The 14,470-nt window shown below is 30.7% G+C and overlaps 1 protein-coding gene across 3 annotated transcripts in view; it reads left to right on the top strand.

Annotated features, from left to right (window-relative positions):
- LOC145329029 (rho guanine nucleotide exchange factor 10-like) overlaps positions 1-14,470 on the top strand; it is a 72,642-nt gene that overhangs the window by 9,224 nt on the left and 48,948 nt on the right. For all 3 annotated transcript variants that reach the window (XM_080173032.1, XM_080173033.1, XM_080173035.1), the window contains 8 exons: positions 165-220; positions 878-979; positions 1,555-1,619; positions 1,843-1,915; positions 3,660-3,835; positions 5,125-5,191; positions 7,226-7,263; positions 13,739-13,804. In XM_080173032.1, the coding sequence (XP_080029158.1) occupies positions 165-220; positions 878-979; positions 1,555-1,619; positions 1,843-1,915; positions 3,660-3,835; positions 5,125-5,191; positions 7,226-7,263; positions 13,739-13,804 (643 nt within the window). The remainder of the gene's footprint in view (positions 1-164; positions 221-877; positions 980-1,554; positions 1,620-1,842; positions 1,916-3,659; positions 3,836-5,124; positions 5,192-7,225; positions 7,264-13,738; positions 13,805-14,470) is intronic.

The raw sequence follows: 14,470 nt of genomic DNA on the forward strand, positions 1-14,470 counted from the left end.
TTAAAAACAGTTGTCAGACAACTTTGTCTGCGGATAAGAAATTGAAAATTTATAGGATTAATGCTATGTTTTTTATTTACATTTCTAAATATAATGCCAAACTAAATGTGTTCTTCACCATTTAGAACCGGTTTCTATCCAGCGTTAATTGTCTTTAATTTCAGGAAGCACAGACGATCTTCCCTCCTTGGTAATCAACTCTCAACCATTTTCTACTCAGGCAAATATATTGGCTAAATCAAATGGACATACTGACCTTTGAAACTGTACTAATAGAGATGCTGCCCTATAGAAAATCATAAAAATAAAAGAGGATAGTTGTTGATTTTATCATGTCATGGTTGTATGTAGTTCATTTTTTTCTCCATTGATCTATACCCCTATCTTACGTAATTGTATAGTACAAAATCCTTTATTTCTAGCTGAGTAATAAAAAAAAATAGTTTTTTTTTAGAAATTTTCAAAAAAATAAAGTCTATTGAAATATTAATTAAAGGAAATATTTCATTATTAATTTTATTTAGATCCGTTTAATTGTCTACAACAAGAACCATTGAGTTTATAAGAAGCATAGAATTAAAAAGATTTATCTTATGTTTATTGTTTATAGCTATTTAGATTAGGTAACATTTAATAATTAGGGAGGGGGTATAAACTTTAAAATTCCCCCTTTACCCCCTTCAAAATTTTAGAATATACATTAGATTACTCCCATCAAACATTTGAAACATCTCATTTTACCCCCCTTAGAATAAAAAGCTTGGACGCCCCTGCTAGGGTGTATTAAAATATAGCCCCCATCACTTACAAATAGTCAAACAAACACACATATACTCCATATTACTTACTATAATAGCCAATATATTGTTTTCCATAGAGTAAAAATAAAACGATGAAAAGAAAATGTATCATAAATTCTCTGATAGAAAGTGAGAATGGATATATTGCCTCTCTACAAAGATTAGTCTATGATTACAAGGTGAGAAATTTATAATCTATGGTATTTTATTCCATGGTAACATTACAAAAAATGGTTCTTTCACTAAAACGAAGTGCCTATATATAATGACGTCACACTGGCCAACCATTGGTCAATTAAAATGTATTCTGGCCTGTAAATGGTAATTTAGTCTGTGAATTGGCCTAAAATTGGTCATTTTTATTGTATGACGTGATTTTTTATGGGCATTATAAACAGCTTTTCTAAAAACCTATGTAATAACACCTAGATAATTTTACAAACTTGTTTTTAATCCCTGTGAGTTTCTATTCCCACGGGTAACTGGCTTTGCAGGCTGCAGGGATTTTCTAACTTTTTCTCAACCTAACCTAACCAAAAATAAGCATTAAAACGTTTTCAACTAGACTTGAACTACAAAATTAGGGAAACCGCTTATTGTTTTTCTGCATCGATGAGAATTAAAGCATACTATTGTATGCTATGATGCAATTGATTAATAATGGTCAGTTTCAATTAAAACTTGTTCTTGATAAAAAGAAAAATCTGGCTGAAGCTAAATTACTGTGTGATTGATTGATTAATTTGTTTTCTAGGGATATTTGGACTCTACGACACCACCTCTACTGAACAGTAACAAGCTAGAAACTTTATTTTACAGGTAAATTTGCTTTCTTAAAAGCGCTGACATTATATCAACAATTAGAATTTAGGGTTGATCTATTTTTCAGTCTTATTTAGCATTTATTTGTCAGTAACACATTGCTGATAATATGTCAGCTCTGACCACTCCATACCATATAACCGACTCAAACCAATAAAATTATTCAATATGAATTTCTTCTTCAAATGAAGATGAAAAACTAATCTTGTTTTTAATTCAGGGTTTCTGACATATTATCCTGCCACCTGACCTTCAGAGAGAAACTGCGTCCTGTTTTGTCTACCTGGGAGCAGGTAATGGCTTAGTTACAAGCAGCAACGCCCCTAGAGGCATCTAGGGACACTATAAAAGGGAGGGTGGGGGGGGGGGAGGTTGACACACCACCCATTTTGGTCCTTTGTTTAGAGAGATTTTTCATTATAGATTATAAGATTATTATCCTATGAAAATAAATCAATGAGTTTTTTTACAAGAAACAATCATATCATACATGTCTACAGTCTTATTAAGATTAATTAACTTGTTTAACTTTTCTGTCTGTCAAAAACAATAACTGGTTGCCTTTAGATAAATACATTATTCTTTACTGTTCATAATGAAGGCATGCTATTTAAATAATTCACAAATTAACATGTGCAAATAAAAAATCATTACTATTAGGCATTATAGTGTACAATAGTTAATATGTTTATTAGAAAAATAAAATCACACTTTAAAGAAAATCTATCTTTCTAATATATATACTTATCATATCTTTTAAAGGTACATATAGTATATTTCCAAATAAATATGATTTCATTTTATAGTATGCATTATTGTGCAGTAGATTATGAGTAGCCTCTCTAAAGCAGATTTTAAATTGTTTCCCTTCACTGACAAAAAAAATTATATCTTCTTTTCGTTGATGGTCGTCTTTCCTCTATCTCCCCCAATTTCTTTTTGAAACTTAATGTTAAGTATGCATTGTATTATAGACAGCTTTCCACGGATATAAATAGAAAAAAAATTAAGATCTTAACCAGTTTTGTTAGCCCTGAGGAGCCGAGTGCCTGGGTTAAAAAAACTAGTATTATTTTCATGGTTATTTTCTAATATTCGTGGTAAATTGTAATACAATGCTATACATGATTTTTCAGTATGGCTGAGAACCGGTTTTAATCCATCGGATTTTAATTGGTTTTGAAGCCATACAGAAAAACTATTTCACTTTTAATACAAAAAACGTCCCTATTTTTTTTTCCAGTTGTCTATCAAGAAATTATTATTGTTGTGTTTTTCATATTTTTGTTTTTCCTTTGAAAAGGGAAATGAAATTTTCAAATAATTGTTATTGGCAAAATCGCAAATTATGCAATCGGCAAATCTCCTATCCCCCCTTCTAAAATCTTTTTTTTCTTTTTCTTTAAAGTTTAAAGGGACTCATTTGTTTTGCTATTTTTAAGTTAGGTTAGATTAGATAGAGTAAAGGTCACAAGGGTTGATAAAGTTAGGGCCATTCAGAAGGGCTTATAAGAATATCCATAAATAAAGGGGGGTAATTGTGAGTGTTCTACTACCGATTTCAGTGTTGCTACTTTTTTTATTATTTTTGTGCATCGTCATAGTTTTATATTTCATTGTACATTGCACAATTTAAGTAAATGGTATAATTTATGAAGAAAAGGCTAAGCATCTAAAAAGTTTTTAAAATTACAATTTGACTCAAATTACTAGGCTTTTTCTGGTAAAATATCACATGAAAGAATAAGGTGGAAGTCACCAAGTAACAACTGCATTACAGACCTACAGACTTTAGAAACAGACAAACAAATCGATCTCACTAACTGCTGAACCGATATGGTTCTCCTTAAAGCTTCGAGTACCAAAAATGAGGATCTACTACACAGATTTATATTAACTGGAAAAGTATATCAAAATTTTATTGACTTATTTTGTTTTTGACTTTCTTGTTGTTTCGTTAAAGAAAGTATTTTAAGAATATGGACTAAGAAGATTTAAGAATCACCCTTAAATGACATTTTAATAATATTTTTTTAGGATGAACTAATCGGCAAAGTATTCGTATCAGTATTTTCTGAGCCTCGTGTCCTGGAGGTCTACGCTGACTTTATCAACAATTTCAACAATGCTATGGAGGTGGCGAAGGCTGAGTCGAAGAGAAAATCAGCGTTTGCTGACTTTTTGAAGGTTAAACAGCTGCAGAGTATGGATAGGTATGTTCCTTGTTAATTATTTATTTGTATTTATTATCTATTTTGGATGTTAGCTAATTTATCTTTTATTCTGTTTAACTCAAAAAATACTAATCCAAATTGGATGTACCTATTTGGGACTCTTTATAAATATCTTAAGGTGATTTTGGGCTATTTTTCTGACCTACCCTGTTCTCTCTTAGATGCTATTTCCCATCAATTAAATACACACTGAATCTATGGAAAACCACACGAAATAAGAATTGCTGTAAAAATCAATGATTATTTTTTATAAATATTACCTAAATCAGCAAAATGATAATTTGTGTATAATAAATCCATTAAAAGAGCACAAATCATAAAATTCGCAATGAATGAAAAGCGTGCAAATTTTTAGTATAAATATTTATACATTTTTTTAGTGTGGATCTTTTATGTGCTATTGTGAAATTGTTCGGTTATTATTGTATTTCCTCGTAGATCTTTCTCAATTTTTACCTTTGCCTTTTCAATATGACTGTCTTTCTGTATGTAAAATCTCGTAAACGGCAGGAACGATCATTCAACAACTTACCTTACTATTTTGAGTTTAAAAGATTTATAAAGGAGAATGTAGATTAGAACAGGGAGGAAGGGAGCAGTTTATGTGAGTAAAATTAATCCTCACCCTTTTCACCCCGTAATATTTACTAGATAACAAAGATCATGTACTCTAATAAAGTAAGCCTTGAAGCTGACTTAAATAACTTTCCTCTCCATCCCCTCCTCTTTTATCCCATCACCTTCCCTTCTACTTGATAAACAAACTGAACAGTAAATGACAGGGGAAATAGCAACCTAAATTTTCCCCCTGCCACAATATCCACATATATTCTATATCCATTCTAAGAATATGTGTGAAGATACTTGATCTTAGATTACTTGTATAAGAAAATAGAAGCCTCCATAAATGCCCATTCTTTAGTCCAAAACATATTTATGTTGATATAAATGATTGCGATTTACTTACAAAGGGTTTATTGTTTTTCTCAGTATTTCTCAGGGACACATGGATAGGACAAAGGATGATGAATTAATCTTTCCCCAATTTTGTTTAGTTTCATCCCCCCCCCCCTCCATATAAATTTTTAGCTCTTAAACCTTTCTGAAACAAAAAAAATACCTCCAACCCCCAAAGTAAAACATTTTTAAAATATTTCATATTTTTTGGTGATTAAAGTTTGAGGCAAAATAGTTACTCTTTAGATGCAATATCCCTTATGTTAGCCCCTCATATCTTACCTAACTTAGTAACTATGTTTCTCTTTTAGGTTGAGTTTATTTGGTCTGATGGTGAAGCCCATACAAAGGTTTCCACAATTCATCATGCTAGTTCAGGTATATTATTAGTTTGTGTAGCTCTTGCAGGGCTTGGCCTCCCATGGGGTCTAGCAGGGTTAAGGCGCCCTTGGTTGGGGGGGCTAGAAGTTTGAAAAAATATTTTTTTTTTAGCTAAGAAGAAGATAAATAGATTAAACAGTAATTTAGAGTAAACGAAAGTTTTGATAGATAGATAGAGGATTCAAGGAACCTAAAGATTTTGTTTTAATCTGAAATATTTCCAGTATTTCAATCCTATTTCTATTGACTAAGCAATGTTTTTTATGTTAAAAACATATTATGTTAATTAATGCCTAAATTTGAGCAACTGCTATTAGATGGATAGATAAATAGATGGACATATTTACAGGCGGTTAGATAGTTACATAGTTATTTATAAAAACCTCTTATGTTAATTATTGCCTAAATTTTAGCATCTTCTATTAAATGGATAGAAAAATGGATAGCCAAAAAGACATATATTGACAGATAGTTAGATTTGTGTTTATAAAAAAAACCTCTTATGTTAATTATTGCCTAAAAATGAACCCCCTTCCAATACAAAAAGCATAAACAAATACTAATTTGGGGGATACAAAAGGAAAAAAAATCTCTTTTTTTTTGAGGAACAGCTTTGAGACTTAGATTGTTTAAATTATAATTAATTCCAAATGGTTTCAGCAGGGCTCGGCAGCCGTGAGTCAGCTGTCTGTAAGTCGTTTGTAAAGCATCCAAACGGGTTTTTATTTAAGGCTTAGTCGCAGCTGACGCGCAACTGCCAAGCCCTGGGTGGAAGGTGGAAATTCATAAGCTTTATGTTTAAAAGTAAAAGCTCAAAATCACTTATATTTGTAATACCACTATGAGTCAAATAAGCCAATCATGACACTACAGTTTTTATCCTTCTCTCCCTCTCTCTCTCCCCCTATCTATTTATCTATCTTATTTTCCCAAAATTCTTTGGAAATTTTAACTACTTAAAACCAAAAAAAACATGACGTAATATATTATTGTTCGCCTGTCCATAAAAAACTTTGTTTTTAAATCTTGTCTGACTTTATGCTATTTATCTAAAAGATGGGAAAAGTAGAGATTCAATTATACTCTTGCTAAAAAGATTTATCGCTGAAAATATTTTTTTTCTTATTTCAAAATAGATTCTTTTGAACCCTCAAAAAAAGATTGTTAAAATTGGCAAAATTGTAAGAAAAACAGATAAATAAATAAGAATGATTCTAAAAAAATCTTTGAAATTCTATACAAGCCAAATAATAAAGCAAAAATTACAGCGTAATTTCCATATTTTTCTTCCAATTTAAGATTTAATTCTACAAGTCACCGTGTTAATAAGTCTTTTAGTCGGTCGGTTTATCTGTTAATAACTCTCATTTGTTTGTTACTTTTTTTTAGTAGCGAAGCTACTCTATAATTCACAATGTCCGTCCGTCTGTCCGTCCGTCCGTAATTATTTCTATTTTACGTTACTATCTTTTTGTATTTTGTTTGAATCTAGGCTCAACATTTTGTCATAATTTTTTTTTGCTATTGTTGTTCTTTATAATTTTACTAGCGGATACACCCCCTAGAAGCCTCTAGGGGCATTTAAGGTGGGAGGGGGAAAATTCGACCTCATCCCATTTTAAATATCAAAAGAGTAAAAAAAAATATTTTTCTTGGGGGAAGGGGGGTGAAGGTACCTTCCCAAAAAATAATTTAAAACCTTCCCAGGACCTATAAGAAGCTTCACTGTAAAGGAGAACAATATCGGTTCAGCGGTTAGCGAGATCCTTCGGTACAGACAAAAACGCTTACCACTTTATATAATAGGATTGCGAATGTCGGCCCTTTTCAGGTTTTAGGCCATTATCTAATAAAAGCTAGGAAATAGTACACTCCCCCACCCCCTCACAAAAAAAATTAAAATTAAAAATATCCCCTAAACCCGCTCCCCACGAGAATATATAACACAAACTAATAAAAGTAAAAGTTTTAATAAAAACAGAAGAAAAATTTTTAATAAAATAATGAATAACTATTTTATTTTTGTTGCAGGACCTGTTGAAAGAAACTCCAGCCGGACACCAAGACAGGTAAACATTTTTCACGTATTCATTTGAATCCGGTGGAAAGGAACTGGTTCACATCCATACGAAAAAACTATGTCTAGCATCGTATTATATCCAGCTTTCTACGAATATAAAAATGTACAATCATAAGATTAAAACCAGTATTTTTAGTGACTTCGGCATCTCGGGACTAATCTAATCAACTTTACAAACAATATCTGTATAATTTTCTATATGTTTATTAAATTAACAATGTTTTAATATATATATTAGCTATTTCTTGTAAGTATTAAGCCTACTGTCTGTCTATCTATCTGTCTAAGTGAATATCTGTCAATTTTACCCAAACATTCCTTAAAGCTTATCTTAGCAAAAATAAAAAGAAAATTTCCTTTGTTTCTCATTTGATCCCATTCAATTTCCCTCTCTTTCCACTTCAAGAAATTTGTGTTTTCTAACTTGTTATGTAGACAAGTACATTTACGTACAATATTAGTGCATTTGTTTTTTTAATGGATATAGTATTACATATACACCAGATTCTCCAATTAAGTGAAAATCGTAGCGGGCTAAAGAATGAACAAAATTAACCAATAAAAGAGTTCCTTGTTAGCAACCTAGATTGACGACAATTTATTCTACATCCATTGTTTTTTTTAACAAATTGGTCAACATAGGATATATGTGGATATATTAAATTAAATATGGACTGATGCATACTGGAATGCAAAAGAAGGAAAAATGGTTATCCAACGGTGGGGTATAGTCCCTTTCGTGGCAACGCACCTTAAGGGACGATTCTTCGTATTTTTCACAGTTGCTTTTATCCTGTTTATAGCCCCTGCGGGGGGCTCTAACCCTGCGGGGCCAATTGCCTAACCCTGAGGGGCAATCACCTAACTCAATATAACCTAACCTAACCTAAAATAACCTATAAAAAGCTATTTTAAGAATACGACGAATCGTCCCTTAAGGGGCGTTACCACGAAAGGGACTATTCCCCAACGGTGTAAATAAAACGGTAAATGGGTAAAAAGAGGATGTATGTCAAAATTTATTTGTCCATTCAAATTTAATGGGAAATTTGAAAATAAAGACCTTAAAATTTGCAACATTTTGCGTGAAAAATTATTCTCAAAACACAACGCAATTTATCTATCCAAGTTTCTATCTTTCTATCCAACTTTCTATTTATCTATCCAAGTTTCTATCTATCTATCCAATTTTCTATCCATCTTAAATGTCCATCTTTCCATCAGTTTATTCTTTTAGTAAAGTTAACTTTGAAGTTTTATAATTTCTTAATTATTAAACGTTTAATAAGCTTATCCATTACCTATATGCTTTAATAATTTTAATTATCTTATAATTTCACAAAATTTGTTAGTATCCAATTAAAATTAAATAAGGCTTAACAAAAAAAAACATTGCAACGAAAAAATGGTATGATACATTGATATAAAAGATTATTTACTAAAAAGTTTATAAATAAGTATACCTTCATTCATAGTTAAGGTCTTTCTAATTGCCTAACCTTAACATGTACTTCCACATAAAATCTGCTTAATAAATTGATGTATTACCCTAGACGGTTAATTATATTAATTATTCCAATGTACGAGTTAGAATTTTGCAAAGGAAAGCTTTTCCTTGCGATATTCAACTGCTTATAACTATTTTATCTAATAAACGAAATGATGAAAAACCTGTCCCCGTTTGCTTTAACACTTTCTAATCAATAATGTAGTCGGATTACCATCTCACAATTGGTCAAATTCGGAAAATGCTTATCTAGACTTTTTATATCTATTGCTGAACATTTAATATTGCTATTTCTTTAAAGGAAGTTAGGAAAAGATTAAAATATATTAAAAGTCAAAATTGTATATAGTCTTTTAAACTATCAGAATATTGGGGAGAAGATTAATTTACAATGTTGCACTTTTTACATTTTAAAAAATAATTATAGTCCAGATTTTTACATTTATTTTCCAACTTTTTATGATATTTTCTTAAAAATATCAAGTGTTCTCATAGGAGTATATAATTACCACTTAGTAAGAAACAATTACACAAAAGGCAAATTAAGAATTATTATATTTAGCGTATGTTCAATTATTTTACATTTCAATGGGTTTTTTTCCCAACTCCCACCTTTATTACTGTATGGTGTTTAAATGTCTGTGGACGAAGCATTTTAATTTGTTTATCCCCCCCCCCTCACTCTTAAAAAAGCTCTTGGTTAATTCTTATGAGCATTTAACACTTGTCATACAATAATTTTCACATTATAGCACACCATACGAAAAAATTAATTAAGGTGAACGATGACGTTTTTAGTCATTATTTTATAAGGATAAAAGTACTTTTATCTAGAAAATTATAAAATACATAACATGAAAATTATAAAATACAATAACAAATATGTAAGTTCATAAGTAGTATGAAAAGAACAAGTATTATTATTAAGAAAAACAAGGATGACAACATCAATAAAAGCGAAGCACTGAAACGGTAGGACAAACGGACATTAACACTTGTACAGTGTCTGAACTGAATAATCAGAATATAAAAGTATCGAATGATTCAAAGCAATATTTTAAGTAAATTTGTTGAAAAACAGCTTGATATAGGATAATGTTTATGGACATACTTACATTTTTAGGACTTGATTATAGAGTTGCTTCGCTTATACTATTGTTCTTTGTTGTCCCAGGAATCAATATACCAAAAATCAGATCAAACGGAAAATTAGATCACATAAAAATTTGTTGTTAAAAAAGTAGAAAAATCAACATGTTTAAAATGGACGTACGGACATTATGGTAATGATTATAGAGTTGCTGCGCTTTCTAACTCGTACCTAACTACTACAGGAATCATCATGCAAAGTTTGAAATCGATAGGACAATTCTAACCTGCCTAAATTAACGAATAAAAGCTATCTATCTCGGACGGACGGACGGACAGACGTACGGACCGATCCTAATTATAGAAAAGCTTCGCTTTTAAAAAACAATATTTTTGTCTATATTACTGGAGAAATACTTTTTTTAATTCTTACTTTTTAAAATCCAATAATAAAAAAGAAAATTAATGTCATTAGTTTAGCTTCCGCAATTGAACGAACGAAAATGATGGTTGTAAAATAGTTATTTATCGCATCGTATTGTAGACAGTTTTCCGCGGAAATGAAAATGAAAAATTATATCAATAAAACCAGTTTTGTTATTTCTAATTTGTCTGTAATACTATACTATACACGATTCATCAATACGGTTGAGAACCGTTTTAAATCCAGCGGAAATTAATCGGTTTCGATGTCATACTGGAATAGCTGTTCTATTAAAAAAAATTTCTAAACAACTTTACGTTAAACTTTATATACAAGCCTACTGTAATTGTAAAAACAAAGAAAAGTATACAATGTTCTTTCTCACCCTGAATATCTTATTCTGTGTTCTATTATTTGTTTTAAACCTAATAATTAGTTTTTTTCATCGACATAATTATGTTTATTTAAACAAGAATGGCAACGTCCATAACAGCGTAGCTCATCGAAATTAACGGTACTTTAACTGATATATAAATTTATATTGCTTTAAAAAAAGTTTCATTGTCAAGTTTCCTGGATCAAATAAGATTTCTATCTATTTTACAAAATGTAAATAAAAAAATCAATTAAGTAAAGAAAAAACAAACTTAAGGAGCAATCCGCTAAAGCATTTTAAACGGTTTTAATTATAGAAAAGCTTTGCTGATTAAAGAAGCTTCCTGAATCAAATAAGATATCATGTATTAAATTGGTGTAGCCCCAGAAAGATCGTATGGGGGCATATTCTACAAGAAAAAAATGAAGTAATATTTTGTTTGTTTAAGGCCTTAATGCTTTTGGATTTAGAGATCTGAAGGGAAATATGGATGTATATCCCCAATGATGAAACACATAATCACCCCTCCTGTAGTTTAGAATTAGTGGTTGAAACGTTTGGTCACTTAACTTAATGAACTAGCCAATTAAAATTCAATAAAGTTGTAAAGCCAACGAATAAGAAAACGTTATCATTAAACTTTGTCATAAACAGCCCTCCCTGCTTTAATCTTACTTTAAATTTACTTTGGGAAAAAGCTTAAAATATGCTGTTAAAAAACTACAAGAATTACCCCTCCCCCACTCGACATCCCTGGTTTGATGAACTGAATTTAGTTTCCGAAAGTGTGCGTAGCTTCCGCGTCCTATCTCAATATTTGCTACTAGCTAAAAAAGCTTCAAACTTCAAAAAAAATCAAAATTTGAAAAATTAAAATTTTAGAATGTATAATGTATAAATCGTTTATACATTAAATCGCTTTTCCATTTGACCGGAGTCGCTGAAAATAGGTTCTGCAATAATTGGGTTATCTGCTGTACACTTTAGGAAACTAGGGCTCGAATAGGAAATTTATTTCAGCTGATCTTGAAGCAATAAAGAAAAGGATTTCCGTACGTGATAATACAGGGAACAAGGGAGAGGGGGGCAATGTCAGTAAAATTAATCTTCAACCCTTTCTTCTATCACAATCTATCTTAGGATTGAATCTTAGGGGTAAAGTTTATTTTATTGACCATAGTCTTATCCCTGTAACCCTAGTAATAACTTTATTATTATATCCCCTTTCTTAATTTTTAAAAGCGAAGCTTTTCTATAATTAGGGTCGGTCCGTACGTCCGTCCATACGTCCGAGATAGTTAGCTTTTATTCGTTAATTTAGGCATGTTAGAATTGTCCTATCGATTTCAAACTTTGCATGGTGATTCCTGTAGTAGTTAGGTACGACTTAAAAAGCGTAGCAACTCTATAATCGTTACCAGAATGTCCGTACGTCCATTTTAAACATGTTGTTTTTTGTACTTTTTTAATAACAATTTTTTATGTGATAAAATCATCCGATCGATCTGATTTTTTGATTACTAATTCCTATTACAATAAGGTACAATATTATGAGCGAAGCATCTCTATAATCAAGTATTAAAAATGTCAGTATGTCTTTAAACAGAATTCTATATTTAAGAAGTTTTGCAACAAATTTACGTATAATTTTGTCAAACCTTTTATTTTCATATTTTGTATATTCAGTTCTGACACTCAACAAAAGTTAATGTTCGTCTGTCATATCGTTTCAGAGCTTCGCTTTTATGGATGTTGTCATCCTTGTTTTGTTAATATTAAATCAACATAATACTTTAGTCATGGTGTTATGGAATAATGTAAAGTCGTTAATATATACAGATACAATATATTATAGTCTATGACGTTATTTGTCATGTCGATAACATGTCAGCCTTGTTTACCTATATTGTATGCCTTATAGCCAACATAAACCATGTCATTACATTGCCTGAGTCCGTTCATCCGAGCAAGCTAACAGAATCATTACAATATCCTTAGTAAAATATTGTTACTATATACTAGACTAGGGGCTCTGTATTCGAAGTGATGGGAAGGGCAGAAAATAAAACTTATGTATATAAAAGATAACTTAAACCCATCCAAAGACCAATGTGAAGCTTCCTTAAAATGGAGAACTCAGTCGGTTCAGTATGTAGTTATTAAAATTATTAAAGCTACAGACTAAAAACTTACTTAATATAATGAGATAAAATAGTTGATTGAAAAGATAAAATACAGTAATTGAATCTTCCCTCAAAATATCTCTTTGTATATACGTGCATTAGGTGTATTATTTTATTTTCCATTAACAAATCCATGTATCCTATAATAAGCATAATAATTTTAATTTTCATTTTTAAGTAAATACTTATCCTAAAATCCTTTTAAAATGTAAAGAATTAGTTGTTCTTAATCTTTAAGACTCAACATAATTTTCTTAGTACAATTTAATAAACAGAGGTTTAATTTAATAGGCTAATTATTTTTTGTCTGTTTGTCTCTAGGTGTATTGACTGTCTATCTTATTACTCATCAACCAAAGAGCCCAAAAGAATGGTTTTATACCATTTGTTGGATAGGGGGAGGTAAGGGTATATATAATAAAGCTATTTAAACAATGATGATCCACAAAATCACCTCTCTGTAGATTAAATTTGTGGTTGAAACGTTTGAACACTTAACTAAATTAACCAACCAATCAAAAAAGTCCCCAAAGTTGTTAAGCCAACGAATAAGAAAATATTATTTTAAAACTTTTGGAACACATGTAATAAACAGCCTATTGTTTCTTCTCTCTCCGATTTAAACCAGTGCAGTGGCTACACACCTAAAGGCCTCTAGGGACATTTAAGTATTTTAAGGATTAAAAATAATTTTTTGGGGGAGTTTTTTCTTAGGGCGATATCTCATGCGAGAATGGTGATACCCTCCTACTATATATTCCAGGACCTATGTGAAGGTACATTGTACAGCGGTTGGCGAGATCCTTCAGTACAAACAGACAGGCAGACTCACATACATCCTGTTACTTTTACATTTATATATCTATAATCTGTTTATCTATTCAGAGTTCCTATCCAAGAAGCATTGACAACGCTAGAATACCTCACAGGAATGCTCAATGAACGAAAAAGGTAATTTTACTTGTTTTTTGGTGGACACTCAATAATTTTAGAAGTTATTACTTCAAACTTTAAGATTTTTTGAGTATGGCTTCGGAACCGCCGAGTAATGTTTGGTGGATTAGGACCGGTTCTCAGACTTATTGAAAAGCAGGGAAAATATTTAATTGGCTGAATAGCAGCCCCTGACTGAAAAGAATAGCATTTCTTACAATTTTCCACGAATATTTAAATAAAAATCATAAAACTAATACCAGTTTTTCATTTTAATGTCCGAGGAAACCTGTTTACAATACGATGCGATAAATATCTATTGAAGTTAAATAAACAAATTCTGAAAAAAATTGGAAATTTGAAGCTCATTTTATTCAGCTAGCTATAACCAACAAGCGAATTAATTATTTAACCCTATTTCACCATACTTGCTGAAAACCTGATTTTTGGATGATAAAATTGTTAGTACCAAAACATTCACACTATGGTTATTGATGTATTTCTATCCACATCCACATCCTATATCTCATCCCCTTCCCTCCTACTGAATGAAGAAACTTACCAATAAAGGAGTACCATACCATGAAATTTTCATATAAAATAACCATATCAATAAAAATTTGACTGTATATATAAACGTAGATAATATTAATTCAATTCATTTATCATTGTTGTTCTTTTTAT

This window comes from Acartia tonsa, chromosome 9 (genome assembly GCF_053477335.1).
Source record: "Acartia tonsa isolate MP-2025a chromosome 9, ASM5347733v1, whole genome shotgun sequence".
Classification (NCBI taxonomy): Eukaryota; Metazoa; Arthropoda; class Copepoda; order Calanoida; family Acartiidae; genus Acartia; species Acartia tonsa.